The 15,762-nt window shown below is 43.8% G+C and overlaps 1 protein-coding gene across 1 annotated transcript; it reads right to left on the bottom strand.

The window, feature by feature from the left end:
* Nucleotides 1-8,675: 8,675 nt before the first annotated feature.
* LOC125487796 (probable G-protein coupled receptor 139) lies at nucleotides 8,676-14,336 on the bottom strand. The gene is made up of 2 exons (XM_048620059.1): nucleotides 14,251-14,336; nucleotides 8,676-9,744 (listed from the first exon to the last, which is right to left on the bottom strand). The coding sequence occupies exons 1-2, from the start codon at nucleotides 14,334-14,336 to the stop codon at nucleotides 8,676-8,678; spliced, it is 1,155 nt and encodes a 384-aa protein (XP_048476016.1).
* Nucleotides 14,337-15,762: the final 1,426 nt, after the last annotated feature.

The raw sequence follows: 15,762 nt of genomic DNA, 5'->3' as shown, positions 1-15,762 counted from the left end.
TTGTTTTGGGTGTTGCCTTGTATAATAATGGCTGTTTCAGTCATTAAGAGTTTTCTGGGGGTGGAAGAAGTCACTTTGTGTGTTTTACAGACAGTGAGTAAGGCAACACTTTTCAAATTGGCAAATAAGCTGAGTTGGCTTTGCTTGTGTCTGTGAGAAAAGGGGAAATAATTGCAACCATTACACAACACATACAGTTGCCCGGAATACCATTGGAGTCATTAGGAACGACTAAACTTCAATTGCAAATGAAGTAGCTTCTTTAGGGGCAATGGCAAGGGAAAAAAGAAAAGGAGAGAATAGATGCAGCAGAGGAATAAGGAAAGGAGGGGAAGACCCTAGCAGAAGAAATGGAGAAGACAGAGACTTTGAACTTCAGAAATTGGCAATTAGAAGAAAGTCAACTTAAAAAGGTATTGAAAACAGATCAAACGTGCTCTTAGAGAGACTGATATTTTAGACGAGTTCAAAAATTCAATTCCTGAGGTAGTGAGAACTCATGTGGAAGAGCAGAGAGTTAAAACTGCAAGATTAGCAGCTGAAATGGCTGATGGCTATGGGTTGGTTCATAAAACAAAGTTCGACATCTGACATCAATTTCAATCTGTGAGGGATAGAAACCAGGAGAATGAGAAATCCTCAGGTGGTAAGGGAAAAGGAGATCTCATTGAAGGTAATAAAGATAGTTTACCGTGGGGTAAAAAGGAAACCCATGAAGGGGAAAGAGAAGTTAGAAAGCTCAGGCATTCTCACTGCAATAAAGTAGGCCACATGAAGTTGCAGTGTTGGTGGTTTAGAAAATGCTCTGGGAAGACGGATGTGGGAAAACAGGATAAGCCAGGAATATTGTTGAAGTGGTAAAGGAAAGCACAGTGGAAGCTAAAAAGCTGCAAAAGAATGTACAACCTGGTCAGGGGTTGTTTGAGAAGAAAGTGCCAGATCTCCCTGAAGAATTTACTTGTGAAGGTAAGGTTTACTCCAGTGCCAGGAGGAGCAGGTAAAGAAATTAAGGTTTTAAGAGATACGGGAGCATGTCAATGTGGTGAGCGGTGAGGAGATATGTAATTCAGAAGGACTATTGCCAGAAAAAGTGAGAATGTGTGGAATTCATGGTGAGATAAGAGGTGCTCCATTATGTAAAGTGAGGATGGAGTGTTCAGTGACAATGAGGAAGTTGTCAAAAATTGGGATAAATTATTGAGTTACCTTCCAGAGGAAAATCAAAATGACCGGTTGCAACATCTGATTCGTATCCTATTCCACATTTGGAAGACTGTATTGGGAAGGTGGGACAAACAACTTATATTTCAACGTTGGACTTACTCAGAGAATACTGGCTGGTACTTTTATCCCAAAGATAAGAGATCATTTCAGCTGTTGTGACACCAAGCGGATAGTACGAGTTTAGAGTCATGCCATTTGGTGTAAAAAAATGGGCCAGCCACATTTCAAAGACTAACCAACAAAGTCGTTTCTGGATTACCCAAACGTGTGCTGTACATCGATGACCTGATGATTTTTAGTCACACATGGAAGGAACATTTGCAGCATCTATCGGAATTGTTGGATCACCTTCGTGAGAGGGGGTGGTAGAGAGGATCCAGGAAATTACAGACCTGTGAGTCTCACGTCAGTTAAAGGAAAACAATTGCAGAAAATTCTGAAGGAGAGAATTAATATCCATTTGGAACAACATGGGTAGATTCGGGATAGTCAGCATGGCTTTGTCAGATGGAGGTCATGCCTAATAACTTTGTTAGAATGTTTTGAAGATGTGGATGTGGGAAGTTCAGTTGATGCAGTTTATATGGGTTTTAGCAAAGCTTTTGACAAGGTCCCACATGGGACATTGATTGAGAAGGTTAAAGCACATGGAAGTCAGGGAAACTTGTCGAAATGGATCAGAAACTGGGTTAGTACTGGGACCCTTGTTGTTTGTAATGTACATAAATGATATCGGTGAAAATTTGGGGGGAATGTTAAGCAAGTTTGCAGACAACACCAAGAGTAGGAGAATGCTTATTAGAGAAGAAGATGGTTGCAGATTGCAGGAAGATATAGATGGGTTGGTCAGATGGGCAGAGCAGTGGCAGATGGTATTTAACCCTGATAAGTGTGAGGTGATGCACTTTGGAAGCAGAAACAAGGTGAGGGAGTATTTAGTGAATGGCAGGACACTGGATAACTTAGAGAAACAGAGAGGTATTGTGGTAATTACTCACAGATCCCCAAAGTCAGCAGAGCATGTGAATAGGATAGTTAAGCGACCATATGGGTCACGTGACATAGAGTATAATAGCAAGGAGATAGTGTTGGAGATAACACAATATGGAAGAACACAGCAGGCCAGGCAGCATCAGAGGAGCAGGAAAGTTGACGTTTTGGGTTGGGACCCTTCTTCAGAAATGGGGGAGGGGGAAGGGAGCTCAGAAATAAATAGAGAGAGGAGGGGTGGGACTGGGGAAGGTAGGTGGGATGGTGATAGGTGAGTGCAGGTAGGGAGTGGCGGGGATTGGTCAGTGAGGTGGGATGGACGGATAGGTGGGAGAGAAGATGGACAGGTTGTGTCAGATCAAGGAGGTGGGGATGAGAGGGTGGGTTGGACATGGGATGAGGCCAGGGGTGGGGAGATTTTAAAACTGGTGAATTCCACATTTAGGCCATTGGGCTGTAGGCTCCTGAGGCAGAATATGAGGTGTTGTTCCTTCAGTTTGTGGGTGGTGTCATTGTGGCACTGGAGGAGGCCCAGGATGGACATGTCACCCAGGGAGTGGAAGGGGGGGAGTTAAAACATTTGGCGACTGGAAGGTGTTGTTGATTATAGCGTACAGAGCACAGGTGCTCTGCAAATCAGTCTCTGAGTCTACATTTGGTCTCACTGATGTACAGGAGGCCACATCGGGAGCAGCGGGTACAGTTGACCATGTTGACAGATGTGCAGGTGAACCCCTGTCTGATGTGGAAGGTTTGTTTGGTGCCTTGGATGGAGGTGAGGGGGGAGGTGTAGGGGCAGGTGTAGCACCCCCTGCGGTTGCAGGGAAAGGGGACGGGGATGGTGGGGCTAGTGGGGAGTGTGGAGCGGACGAGGGAGTCACGGAGAGAGTGGTCCCTACAAAAGGCAGATTGGGGTGGGAAGGGAAATACATCTTTGGTGTGGGGTCGGATTGTAAGTGGCAGTGAATGATACTTTGATATGGAGGTTAGTGGGGTGATATGTGAGGACAAGGAGGTTTCTGTCTTTATTTTTGTTGGGGGGAGGGGATGTGAGGGCAGAAGTGTGGGAAATATAAGAGATGCGGTTGAGAGCATTTTCGATCACCGAAGGGAGGCAGTTGTAGTCCTTGAAATAAGAGGACATCTGGGATGTTCAGGAGTGATTTGCCCCATATTGGGAGCAGAAGCGGCGAAGGTGGAGGAATTGGGAATAGGGGATCGCGTTCTTGCAGGAGAGTGGGTGAGAGGAGGTGTAGTTAAGATAGTTGTGGGAGTCGCTGGGCTTGAAATAGATGTCAGTTTCGAGGCAGTCACTAGAGATGGAGACAGAAAGGTCCCAGCAGGGGAGGGAGGTATCAGAGATGGTCCAGGTGAATTTGAGGTTGGGGTGGAAGGTGTTAATAAAGTTGATGAACTGCTTAAAAGCTCCTCGTGGGAGCACGAGGTGGCACCGATACAGTCATCGATGTAACGGAGGAAGAGGTGGGGCTTGGGGCCAGTGTAGCTGCGGAAGAGGGATTGTTCCACGTATCCTACAAAGAGGCAGGCATAGCTTGGGCCCATGCGGATTCCCATGGCCACCCTCTTAGTCTGTAGGAAGTGGGATTTGTTGAAGAAGAAGTTGTTAAGGGTAAGGACGAGTTCGGTTAAGCGGATAAGTGTGTCAGTGGAGGGGGACTGGTTGGGCCTGCAGGAGGGGAAGAAGCGGAGGGCTTTTAGGCCATCTGCATGGGGAATGCAAGTATATAGGGGCTGGATGTCCGTGGTAAAGATGAGGAGTTGAGTACCAGGGAATCGGAAGTTTTGGAGGAGTTGGAGGGCGTGGGTGGTGTCCTGGACGTAGGTGGGGAGTTCCTGGACCGGGGGAGAAAATGGAGTCAAGGTAAGTGGAGATATGTCCAGTGGGGCAGGAGCAGGCGGAAATAATGGGTCAGCCGGGACAGTTAGGTTTATGGATTTTGGCAAGGAGAGAGAAATGGGCCGCGCGGGGTTGGGGAACGATAAGGTTGGAGGCTGTGGGCGGGAGGTCATCTGAGGTGATGAGGTTATAGATGGTTTGGGAGATGATGTTTTGGTGGTCAGGGGTGGGATCATGATCAAGGAGGCGGTAGGAGGAGGTGTCGGAGAGTTGGCGTCTGGCCTCGGCGATGTAGAGGTCAGTGCGCCATACTACAACTGTGCCTCCCTTGTCCGCGGGTTTTATGGTGAGGTTGGGATTGAAGTGGAGGGAGCGGAGGGCTGCACTTTCTGCGGGGGAGAGGTTGGAGTGGGTGAGAGGGGTGGAGAGGTTGAGGCGATCAATGTCGTGACGGCAGTTAGAGATGAAGAGGCCGAGGGAGGCTAGGAGGCCTTGGGGTGGTGTCCAGGAGGAGGGGGTGTGTTGGAGGCAGGAGAAGGGGTCTGTAGAGGGTGGGTTAGACTTGCGTTAAAGAAATAGGCGCGGAGGCGGAGTCAGAGGAAAAACTGTTCGACATCCAAGTGTGAACAGAATTCATAGATGTGTGGGTGGAGGGGAATGAAGGTGAGGCCTTTACTGAGGGACTGACCATTCATCCTCAGTGAGGGGGAGGTCTTGGGGGGGAATAGTGAAGACCCGACAAGGGCTTCCTGGTTCTCCTCCAGTGTCACAATGACACCACTCGCAAACTGGAGGAGCAGCAACTCATATTCTGCCTTGGGATCCCACAGCCTGATGGCTTAAATGTGGAATTCACCAGTTTTAAAATCTCATCCCGTCCCAGCCTCTTCCCATGACCAACCCTCCCCCTCATCCCCGCCTCCTTGACCTGGCACAACCTGTCCATCTTCTCTCCCACCTATCCGCCCCACCCACCTCACTGACCGATCCCCACTACTCCCTACCTGCACTCACCTATCACCATCCCACCTACCCTCCCCACACCACCCCTCCTCTCTTTATTTATTTCTGAGCTCCCTTCCCCCATCCCGATTTCTGAAGAAGGGTCCCGACCCAAAACATCAACATTCCTACTTATCTGATGCTGCCTGGCCTGCTGTGTTCCTCCAGCTCCACCCTGTGTTATCTCAGACTCCAGCATCTGCAGTTCTTACTGTCTCAGAGGTAATGTTGGAGTTGTACAGAGTGTGGGTGAGACCACAGCTGGAATACTGTGAGCAGTGCTGGTCACCTCACTACAGGAAGGTTGTGATAGCACTGGAGGGGATACAGAGGAGGTTCACCAAGATGTTGCCAGGGATGAAGAAATTGAGGTTTAAAGAGAGACTAGATTGTTTTCTTTAGAGTAGAGAAAACTGAAGGGGGACATGATTAAGGTGTATAAGATTATGAGGGCGATGGATAGGATGAGTGACGTTTTGGGTTTTACTGATTCAAACAAAATTGGTAGAAACTGCTAGTGAGGTATTTGCATCAGTATCAGAGGAGGTATCTGGGGAGAATGAAGAGGTGAAGAACTATCTTAAATGCATATGAGCTAGTGCCAGAACTGACAGACAATATTTCAGGAATCTAAGGAGGGACTCTGATCAAACATGTCTAGAGTTTGAAAAGGTCAAACAAAGTTATTTTGATAGGTGGGCAAGGGCAATAAAAATTGATCAAACATAAGATACTCTTAGAGAGATGATTATTTTGGAGGAAATCAAAAATTCACTTCCTGAGGTAGTGAGAACTCATGTGGAAGAGCAGAGAGTGAAAACTGCGAGATTAGCAGCTGAAATGACTGATAGTTATGGGTTGGTTCATTAATCAAAGTTTGGCTTCCAGCATCAATTTCAATCTGTGAGGGATAGAAACTGGGGAAAAGAGAAATCCTCAGTTGGTAAGGGAAAAGGAGATCTCATTGAAAATAGTAAAGATGGTTTACTGTGGGGTAAAAAGGAAACCCACGGGGGGAAAAGAGAAGTAAAAAAGCTCGGACGTTCTCACTGTAATAAAGTAGGCTGCATGTAGTCGCATGTGTTAGCGGTTTAGAAAAAGCACTGGGCAGATGGATGTGCGAAAAAAGGATAAGCCAGGAATATATCAAAGAACAAAGAACAAAGAAAATTACATCACAGGAACAGGCCCTTCGGCCCTCCAAGACTGCACCGATCCAGATCCTCTTTCTAAACCTGTCGCCTATTTTCCAAGACCATGTATCCCTCTGCTCCCTGCCCATTCATGTATCTGTCTAGATACATCTTAAATGATGCTATCGTGCCCGCCTCTACCACCCCCGCTGGCAACGCGTTCCAGGCACCCACCACCCTCTGCGTAAGAACTTTCCACACATATCTCCCTTAAATGTTTCCCCTCTCACCTTGAAATCATGACCCCTAGTAATTGAGTCCCCCAATCTGGGAAAAATCTTCTTGCTATCCACCCTGTCTATACCTCTCATGATTTTGTAGACCTCAATCAGGTCCCCCCTCAACCTCCGTCTTTCCAATGTAAATAATCCTAATCTACTCAACCTCTCTTCATAGCTAGCGCCCTCCATACCAGGCAACATCCTGGTGAACTTCCTCTGCACCCTCTCCAAAGCATCCACATCCTTTTGGTAATGTGGCGACCAGAACTGTACGCAGTATTCCAAATGTTGTCGAACCAAAGTCCTATACAACTGTAACATGATCTGCCAACTCTTGTACTCAATACCCCGTCCGATGAATGAAAGCGTGCCGTATGCCTTCTTGACCACTCTATCGACCTGCGTTGCCACCTTCAGGGTAAAATGGACCTGAACACCCAGATCTCTCTGTGTATCAATTTTCCCCAGGGCTTTTCCGTTTACCGTATATTGTTGAAGTGGGAAAGGAAAGCACAGTGGAAGCTAAAAAGCTGCACCAGAATATACAACCTGGTCAGGGGCTGGTTGAGAAGAAAGTGCCCGATCTCTTTAAAGAGCTTGTTTGTATGGGTACGGTTTACTCATGTACTCCTGGAGGAGTAGGTAAAGAAATTAAAATTTTAAGTAACATGAGAGCAGGTTAATAGAGATGAAATATATAATTCAGAAGGAGTATTGCCAGGAAAAGTGGGAATATGTGGAATTCATGGTGAGAACAGTTTTGTTCCGTTATATAAATTGAGGTTGGAGAGTCCGGTGAAAATTAGTGAAGTGGTGGTGGGAGTAATAGAGAAATTCTTGATTCAGGAAATACAGTTAATCCTTGAGAATGATATAGCTGGATCACAGGTGGGAGTGATGCCTACTGTGGTTGAAAGGCCAGTGGAAAATCAGGAAACTGAAGTATTACGGGAAGTATATCCGGGGATTTTTCCTGACCGTGTGGTAACAAGGTCACATGTGGAAACAGGAGGATTATTATTGCAGAGGTAAAGATTGTGTGTGTGTGTGCGTGTGTGCGTGTGTATGTATGTGTGCATGTGTGTGTGTGTGCGCGGGTGTGTGCGCGCAAGGGAGAGTTTATAACAGTAGAGGTGGATGAAACGCTCTGTGCCCATTCAGGTTCCTATTTATTACAGTTTCATGCACTTGCATGGTTTTTAATGCTTCCAGCGACTGTGGTGTCTTTCCTGGACAAGATGAATGTTTCTTGGCCAACCTTGCTAACTGTATATCATACTCTTTTAACTTGCTTAACCATTTCAGAGCATAGTTAAGACTAACTCATTGCTGTGAGTGTGAAGTCACATGCATGCCAAGCCGAATAACCACAACAGGTTTCCCTTTGTAAGAGGTATCAATGAGACAAATTATCCATGAGGAAAGGTAAAGTGCTGTGGAGGCTGGCAATTTGAAACAAAGAATAGAGAAACTCAATGGGTCTGGCAACATGTGTGGAGAGAAAGAAAAACAGAGTTAATGTTTCAAGTCCGGTAATAGCACGTTTAGTCCCCATTCACTTCAGTGAGGTGCTGCATTCCCACCCAGTGAGTTGTTTTCCCTTTATTCATTCATTCACGGGATGAGGGCATCGCTGGCCGGGCCAGCAGTTATCGCCCATCCCTAATTGCCCAGAGGGCATTTAAGAGTCAACCACATTGCTGTGGGTCTGGAGTCACGTGTAGGCCAGACCAGGTAAGGATGGCAGTTTCCTTCCCTAAAGGACGTTAGTGAGCCGAACAATGTCATCTTTAGAATCTTGATTCCAGACTTTTTTGAATATTGAATTCAAACTCCAACATCTGCCTTGGCGGGATTTGAACTCAATTCCCCAGGTTATTATCTATCTATCTGGGTCTCTGGTTGAAGAATCCGGCAATAATACCACAAGGCAATTCACTCCCCATGTCACCAGTACAGGCAGGGTTGGAGTTTGCAAATCAGAACACAGCGCAGGACAATGTAAAGGAGTTTTTTTTGTTAGGATTGGGTCTTTAAAATTATGCCCTAAATGAGATTGTGTTCATAAGTCTTAAGTTCTTAAGTCAGAAATATTTCAATCTGGACCCTTTGTAAAACATAGTCTCTTTATAGCACCAGCTGGATGATACAAGGATGAGGGTTAATACATGAAATGTTTATTAGATGTTAAAATTTGAAAATCTTTGATATGAAATTGACAGAAAATTGAATGCCACTCCTTAACTCATGTCTGAACTTACCCTGGGTCCCTGTGTAAATAAATGGGTTTATACAGGAACTTAAGATCTGAAGCATATACCCACTTTCTTCCAGGTTGAAATTGGACTCATTGTAATTGGAACCCGAGAAATAACTTACGTTTTTAATTCGGACGTAGAGAAATGTTAACAGAAATAGCAGCCATAACAGGATGAAACTGCCCGAGATACAGAAGAGCAGGATGATGGACTTTCGCCGATTGTTCACCTCCGTGTCATTCAGATTTTCCACCTGTTTGCCGACACGGAGTCTTTTGCGAATTCGAATGGCCTTTAGAATTTGTCTGACAGTCACAGCATTGAGCAGTAAGATCAAAACGAATGGGAGACAAGGGGTTGAAATGCAATGAATCCAATCATATGCAGCCCATGCAGGTGAAGTATAAAATATGGACTTAATTTTGCAATGCCATGGAATATTACCAATTGTACATAATGGTTCATATATAAAATACCAGAATGTATTTTTGAAACAGCTCATGCCAGAAAATGCCCCTATAATCACAGCTGCTGCTTTCCCTGTACAATATTTTCTCTTCAGTTTTGGGCAAGAAATGGCCACAAACCGATCAACAGTGAATACGACAGTTGCCCAGATAGAACAATCCCTGCTTCCAGCCATTAGCACAAAATTGACACTACAGACTGGGGTGACAAACATGAAGCTGAAAGGGAAATACATTCCAACAATACGGTTCAATATTACAGCTGTAATAATGGCCAGTAAGTCTGTCGCTGCCATGGATACGAGGTAGTAAGTGATGCATTTGGAGAGACCACACCTTCCTCTGGATAGGATCACAATCACTGCCAAGTTAGCTGCAATATGAAAAAGATGTACAATCCAGAGAATGATGGAAATGGAATAGTGAGTAGAACGTGAGTAGAACGATATGACTTGACTCCTCAAATAATGTTTTTCAAAATTTTGTGTGAACTTTTCAGATCTGGCATTTGATGCTGAAACCAAATCTGCACTGTATCAACAGTAATTTTTTTATTTAAAATAATCAACTAGACAAACATAGGATAGAGGATAGATATCAAAATGTTAAGTAATGTTACATTATTCATATTAAATGTGAAGATCGTGGATAAGAAAGGAAATGCATTACAGGATTTAGATAAGAAAATAACATGCTAAAAGAGCATTATTTTAGAAGCTAAAATGTAGTGACCACCATTTAAAGTCAATTGTGGCATATTCATTCTCACCCATTAAATTGTGATATTATTATCAACATTATTCAGTCTGATGAACTAAAGTCTATAACACAATGTGGGTGTGATTATGGTTTTCTGAATTTGCTTCGGTGATGTTGGTGAAGTCTCAGGAGCAATTTACTGCAGTCCTCCTGATTCCCAGCTCTAAGGCTCAGTTGTATAAATGAGCAAACAGATTATGAGATCTTGTCCAGATTGGTTAGCTTCATTTATTGGGTGACTGAGCTGTGATGCAGTTTTGTGCTAATAGTGTGGGTTCAGTTCCTGCACCGGCTGAGTTTACCATGAAGTTCTCTCCTTCTCACCCTCTCCCTTTGCCTGAGACATGGTGACCCTCAGATTAAACCAGCACCAATCATTTCTTTCAAACTAGACAGCAGCCTCATGGTCTAGGAGGACAATGGCAACTACACCTTTACCTCATTCAGATACCGACATACCATGTAAGCAGCACTGCCACTGGAGCTGCACAGGAGAATCAGGATAAGGTATTTGCTTAGTTGATCATGTAAGTTGAATTACAAGTTTTGAACATATATAGGAAAGATACCACTTAAGGATAACTCATCACAACATGTCACAAGGCCCTTTTGGCTTAGATTTCCCACTCCCAAAGCTCTCTGCAGGTACATAGTTAAGGTTACTTTATAAAATTTTCACATGCATCTGAGCAACTTACATTTTACCCTATATTTCCTATTCATTCACAGAAAGTAGGTATTATCACAGGCTGGGCCAGCATTTACTTCCTCTCCATAGTTTTCCAGAGAATTGTCCTTGAGACGTTCTCTTGTGCATCTCTGATATGCCTCCCCCCTCAGCTGACTGGATGTCAACTGTTGGGAGTTGTGTAAGATTAGCCTTTCTCCTACAGTTTCTTTACCTTTTAAGACACTATTTGAAAACACAAAGACCAATTGACCACTTTTCTTTTTCCCGACAAGTTGATCTGCACTGTATTTGATAACTCACCCATCTCTCTGCTGTTATCGACCGGACCAGTACCCCCTAAAATATTTTAAGAAGGTAGGCTAGAACCCCGACATTTTCTTATTTTAAATGTAGATGTGAAGTGCATGTTCCAGATGTGATGAGACAGGTCAAGCTACTTGAAATTAAGCAAGACATAATTTATTTAAATGCTACAGGTAAAATACAAACGTAAGAGTAAAGAATAACTTAACTTTGGAAAACTTTGACCGCATAATAGGTACAATACCCATCACTGTTTAATGGTTGCAATGTAGTGAAATCTCATAAATGTGTCTTTTGTAAAATGGAAAATTCTGACATAGATTATTACATGCAGTTCTTCAATCCAGGATGCAGAAAACATCAAAAAAAAGGTTCAGAGAGATTAGCAGCAAAGAGGCATTCACTGAAGACTGCAACTGTCTTTATACCATTTATTCTGCTGCTTAAAGCTCCAAAACAACTAGAAAGCTGGTCTAAAGCTAGCCACATTAGCTTCCATTGTTCCAACCTCAAAAAAAACACCAGACCTCTCGAGCTTTTTACTTAAACTGTCTACATTTGCTAGTTTGTTATCTTGCTGTACAACATCTCTTCAAATAAAAGGACAACATAACTTCTTAAAGTGACAATATTGTCTCACAACATTACAGGTGCACAAGTGCAAATGTTCTCTTGTAGCTGGTGGCTATCATTCACTCAGATTGGTGCATCTAAACTTGGAACAACATCTGCAGTCACACTATTAAGAATGATAAAGGAAACAACTGAAGGGAAAGCTTGACACATTAAATCAAAAAAATTGCAAACCCAAATAGGAGATATATGATTCACTGGTAGAAATACCACATTAGATGATATTTTAAAGGGAATGTTGTTAAAGGGCCTAACTTATTCTGTATGAGTCAATAAAATATTCAGTTAAAAGAGAGAAATAATATTATAGCCAAGACAATGATATAGTCGAAAGGTAGAATTGTAGCTAAAGAAATACATTAATCTGTTCAAAGCAAATATCTTTCCAGGAAAGACGCTATAATGCTGAAAGTGAAAAAGTTACACAAAACAGACTCATGATCACAGTAATTTTGTTTTGAGGCAGCTAAAATCAAAATGACTTTCAAAACATACAACAAATTCTAGTACCGTACCTGGGATTCCGATAGCTGCAAGGATGGGATAATAAACTGCAAAGAGCAGACCATCTGGTGCACCGTGCATTTTGTAAGATACACTACTCCACATTAAGTGGGTGAGACATTTATACCTGACATGAGCCTCCCAGGAGAAATGAGGTGTTTTGAGTTTGGAAATTAATTGCAAAATTGCCACAACTGAAAAGAAACTGTTTTGAAATGTCTGTGGGTTGATGTCATATACACCAAAGGTGAAATGCAAAACACACCTCTCTGATCCCAATCACATTTCCTCAGGAAAAGAATTTAGGAAAAATAGAATGGAGACATTATGTACAGCAAACACAGAAAATGTTGGAGAAACCCAGCAGGTCTGACAGCGTCTGGACAGAGAGTTAATGTTTTGAGTCTGGCATAACACTTTTTCAGAACTGAGTTCTTTGCTAAATCTGCTTTGATGAGTTACTGCAGGGCATCTGTTGGATGGTACACAATGCTGTCACACTGCATGGAGGTGCACTTAGACATGGGAGAGTTATAGAGTATTTAGATAAATAAAGTTTCTAGGTAGGAAAGGCTGAAATACTGTAATGTCAAGATTATGTGAATTCCAGAGATGAGGTGAGACTGACTACCGTTAACATCAAGGCCACATTTGACCGGGTCTGGGTTCAAGGAGGCCCAGCAAACCTGGAGTGAAGGGGATTTGGGGAGAAAGCTCTCCGCTGGTTACAATCACACTTGGTAGATAGCAAAATGTTGAGGTTGTTGTATGTCAGTCATCTCAGCTTCAGGGCATCTCTGCAGGAGTTCCTCAGGGTAGTTTCAGTACCAACCATTTTCAACTGCTTCATCAATGACCTTCCCTCCATCATAAGGTCAGCAGTGGGGATGTACACCAATGATTGCACAATGTTCAGCACTATTCGTGACTCCTCAGATATTGAAACAGTCCGTGTTCAAATGCAACAAGATCTGAACAATATCCAGGCTTACACTGACAAGTGACATTTGCACCACACCAAAGATGGGCTATGTCCATCACCAATATGAGACAATCTAACCATTACCCCTTAACGTTCAATGGCATTACCATCACTGAATCCCCCATTATTAACATCATTGAGGTTAACATTGACCAGAAACTGAACTGGACTTGCCATATAAATACATTTGTTGCTCTAGTTCGCCTGTGTGTTGTAGCTTAAGGCTGGGATCTCTTCCTGCTGCTAGAATTGCATGGGTATCTACCAATTTTAGTGAATTTGCCTTTGCCAAGTTTGTGTTTATGGGATGTTACTATATTGGAACAATTAATTAGTAGTAGTTACTGCATATTATCTTGTTAAGTAATTCAATAGAGTTACAGTTAAGCCAAATCTTTTCTTGTTTATTTTGTCTGTATTTTAACTGTAGTGTAACAAAAAAGTGTGTTTTGCTTAAATTTGAGTAGTTTGACCAATCGAAATGCATCTGGAATGCAACGCCTTACACTTACCTTTAAAATAAGAAAAAAATAGGGTCTAGGCTCGAGTCTGGAAACTTAGTATATTTTGAGGGGGTTTTGGTCTGGTACGTGACAAATTGGGGGACTCTTGTCAGGATCAATATCATCATTTCCAGTTTGGGTTTAGGATTATTGGACTCAAAGGCAGTGAGTGGTGGGTGTTTCTGTCCGCTTTCCAGGTGTTGCATTCAGTTGGTTTAAACAGGGTGTGCCTAGTGTGATAATAACTCTTTCAGTCAAACTAGCCTTGGGAGCGAAGGTAAATTGAGGCAAGAGTGAGGCCATGTTGTTTGGAAACTGGGCCAACTGTTCCTTTATCCCCTACATCATCAGGACAGATTAGTGGTGAGATTATGATTCGGAGGGTCTGAGGTGTGTGCTAAATCTTGGGAGGAGTGCATTGCCAAGCTGAGGCAGAAACTGGGCTTTCGGAGCACCGCACCCTCTGCGCTGTGGGCACAAACCTGGGCATCAGGTGTGAGGCACTCTATCTGTTGTTGTACATTGCACAAGTCTGGCCCATCCTCCAAAACTATGGTGTTTCTGTTACCTGAACATTCTTCCATTTCATCCTGAAGCCAAGATAGACAGGGTCTGCAGAGATTCCATGTACAAGACTCTGGATAAGGGGGGAAAGGACATACCCAATGTTGCCCTCTTCCTGATGGCCACTTTTGTGTGCAGCTGCATCATGCTGTGCATAGACCTTCGATATGTAAACACCAGGCATCACTACGCACCGAGGTTCTACCTGTCCCCGGTGCTGTGAAGGATGGGACTGGCCTCGCTGCCGTGGAACACTCCAAGTAGTCGGAATGTTCTGTATCATCTGTCCCTCATAGAGAAATTTGTAAAAAAAACCCACCTTTGACCACCAGCCTATCAGGAAGTGGTCAGCACGTATCATCCTCAAGACCCTGTAGGAAAAGGAGAGGGTGGATGCTGGAGCAGGGTTCCCTGAGCAGACTGTCAAAGCCATTAGGCAGAATGCCTCATCACCAGAACTTCCCAGCAAGTACCGCGACATCGCTTGGCTGGTGGTGAGAAGGGCACTACCTGTGAGATCCTTCACGTATGCCCGGTTGGTCTGTGCCATCACACGCTGCCCTCGAAGTGGCCATGGTGGGGGTTCTGGGACTGTCATGTATCTCCTTCTGGAATGTGCCTTTGCAAAAGAAAGCTGGAGAGAGATGCAGTGGTTTGCGTCGAGTTTCATCTCGAGTTGCAGGACTCTGTCCAACACGGTCTGTTTCCTGGGACACATGCAGAGACGAACATCGACTGTGTCTGGAGGATCATCAACTCAGTGCTGCTTAGTCTATCCGAAGCTTGTTGGCCTTCCAAAGAAAGGAGCTGACTCTGACTGAGTGTTGCAGACTGGCACATTCCATGGTCCAGGCCTACGTGTTGAGGAATGCACTAAAGCTTGGGGCAGCTATTGCCAAGGTACATTGCAGAAGCCCACTGTCCAAGGGCTTTCTGCTGAAGTTAAATGGGGACCCATGCAGTTATCTGATAACCCAAGGCCTCAAATGCTTGTAAATACAATCTTGTACAAGTAAGAGAAACCTTTGGTTTATTGGTTAGATAGAGTCAAACTCCAATGTTTGTTTGTTTGCTCATGACCTAATGTGCAGCACCGAACTGCTTTAGGGACTATGTATGTATATAAAGATATTTTTATGCATAGAGTATATTTTTGAAATTTAAAAAATGGCTCTTTCAGTCACCAAGTGTTTCCTGGGATGGAGGAAGTCACTTTTCGATGTTTATCGAAAGTCATCAGGGCAAAGCTCTTGGAATTGGCAAACAAGCTGAAATTGGTGTTGACTTTGTCTGAGCAAAATGGGAAGGTAATTGCAGCAATAGCTTGATATTTACAATTGCTGGAAATGCCTTCGGAATCATTGGAAAAGGCTAAAACTCAATTTCAAATGGATCAGCTTGAACACAAGATGGAAATGAAACAGTCTGAATTGCAATTGAGACCAGAAAGAAGGGAGAAAGAGAGTTTTTGAACTTCAGAGTTTGGAACTGTAAACTCAAAGTCAACATAAAACGGTGGAGGTAGAGGTGTAAGGTAGGAGGAGCGATGGGGTCTGTGATGGAGAGCAATTCCATCATAGCCAAAGGCCTGGTGGGGATCTGTTTAAATA

The sequence above is a fragment of the Rhincodon typus genome, chromosome 45, assembly GCF_021869965.1.
Source record: "Rhincodon typus isolate 14 chromosome 45, sRhiTyp1.1, whole genome shotgun sequence".
In the NCBI taxonomy this organism is placed as follows: domain Eukaryota; kingdom Metazoa; phylum Chordata; class Chondrichthyes; order Orectolobiformes; family Rhincodontidae; genus Rhincodon; species Rhincodon typus.
Note: the sequence above shows the minus strand (reverse complement) of the source record. Positions and strands in the feature narration are given on the sequence as shown.